This window comes from Solanum stenotomum, chromosome 7 (genome assembly GCF_019186545.1).
Source record: "Solanum stenotomum isolate F172 chromosome 7, ASM1918654v1, whole genome shotgun sequence".
Lineage (NCBI taxonomy): Eukaryota > Viridiplantae > Streptophyta > Magnoliopsida > Solanales > Solanaceae > Solanum > Solanum stenotomum.
In genome coordinates, this window is record NC_064288.1 from 44,558,374 (window position 1) to 44,559,971 (window position 1,598).

Sequence of the window (1,598 nt, forward strand, 5' to 3'; positions counted from 1 at the left end):
ACCACACTCGCCAGTGCCCCATCCTCTGCTCGTGAAATCTCTGCTTTTGCAAATGCAAAAATCGATTGGAAAGAGACCCCACAAGCTCACATCTTCAAAGTGGATGTTCCGGGGATAAAGAAAGAGGAAGTGAAAGTCGAAGTTGAAGAAGGAAGGATTTTACAGATTAGCGGTGAGAGAAGCAGAGAACAAGAGGAGAAGAACGATCAGTGGCACCGTATGGAGAGGAGCAGCGGTAAGTTTTTAAGGAGATTCAGACTGCCGGAGAATACGAAGACGGGAGAAATTAAGGCAGCGATGGAGAATGGGGTACTGACTGTGACTGTTCCAAAAGAAGAAGAGAAGAAGAAATCTGAGGTGAAGGCCATTGACATTTCTGGTTAAACACAAGTGCAGTGCAGATCAAAAGTCGCTCTGTCAATAATGTCTGTTTCTCAAGTATTTTGGTTTGTTGGAGATTAAGCTTTTAATTTGAATTGTGTATGTGTAATCGTGGTCTTCTTCTACTTGCATTTGTAAATAAGAAAACGTTGTGAGAGTTTAATTAATGAAAAATTTCTTTTTAAAAAACAATAAATGGATGTCCACATTATTATATCATGTGTTGTAAATTAATTATACTCAACAGTTGTTAAGTGGGGTATACTATTTCCTCCGTTTTTGAAAATGATCTAGTTTGATTTGTTACGGAGTTTATGAAAATAAAGAAGACTTTTGAATTTTGTGGTTCTAAACTAAAGTTATGTCAAATGTGTAAAATTGTCATTTAATCTTGTTATCTTAAGCATGCTATTGAAATTAAAATGTTATAAAAAAAAATGTCATTATTTTTTAAACAAACTAAATAGGAAAGGAAAACGGAGGGAGTAGTTAACTACTCTATATGATATATTTGGTGTTCAAAGTGTATACATAACAAGAAGATATATATACTCCCTCCGTCCTATTTTATGTGGCAATATTTGACGGGACACGGAGTTTAAGAAATAAATGAAGACTTTGAAATGTTTATCGAATTGTCCTTTAAAAAGTAGACTCACTTTTCTCTCTCCTCATAAATGTATTGGACATTATTTTAAGATTAAGTGAGATCAACAAGGATAAAAGATGAATTATACCTTTAAACACTTATCATATAAGAAATTGTAACATTCTTTTTGGAACTGACCAAAAAGAAAATGGTGTGACATAAAATGGGACGGAGGGAGTATCATACTTAGTGTCCAAGTATATACAACTATATATATATATATATATATATATATTGTAACAATGAGAAAAATGCAAAAAGTGAAAACAAAAGTTACTTACTACTATTCTTTTTCTTGCTTTCTTCTTGTCATTTAATTTAGGGAAAATGCATAAGTACCCCAGCCTATGCCCAAAATCCCTAAGACACATCTAACTTTTCTAAGGTCGTATTACCCTCCGAACTTATTTTTTAATTACTTTTCTACCCCTTTTTGGCCTATGTGGCACTATTCTTGAAAAAATTATCAACACGCATTGGGCCCACAAGATAGTGCCATGTAGGGCTAAAATGGGTAGAAAATTATATATAAAATAAGTTCGGGGGTAATAGGACCTTAGTAAATATT

At 33.6% G+C, this 1,598-nt stretch overlaps 1 protein-coding gene across 1 annotated transcript; it reads left to right on the plus strand.

The window, feature by feature from the left end:
* Positions 1-6: 6 nt before the first annotated feature.
* Positions 7-572, plus strand: LOC125871819 (17.6 kDa class I heat shock protein-like; the record flags this gene model as incomplete). The annotated part of the gene is made up of 1 exon (XM_049552498.1): positions 7-572. A coding segment is annotated over one exon (378 nt), but the record flags the coding sequence as incomplete, so codon positions are not given.
* Between the last annotated feature and the right edge of the window lie 1,026 nt (positions 573-1,598).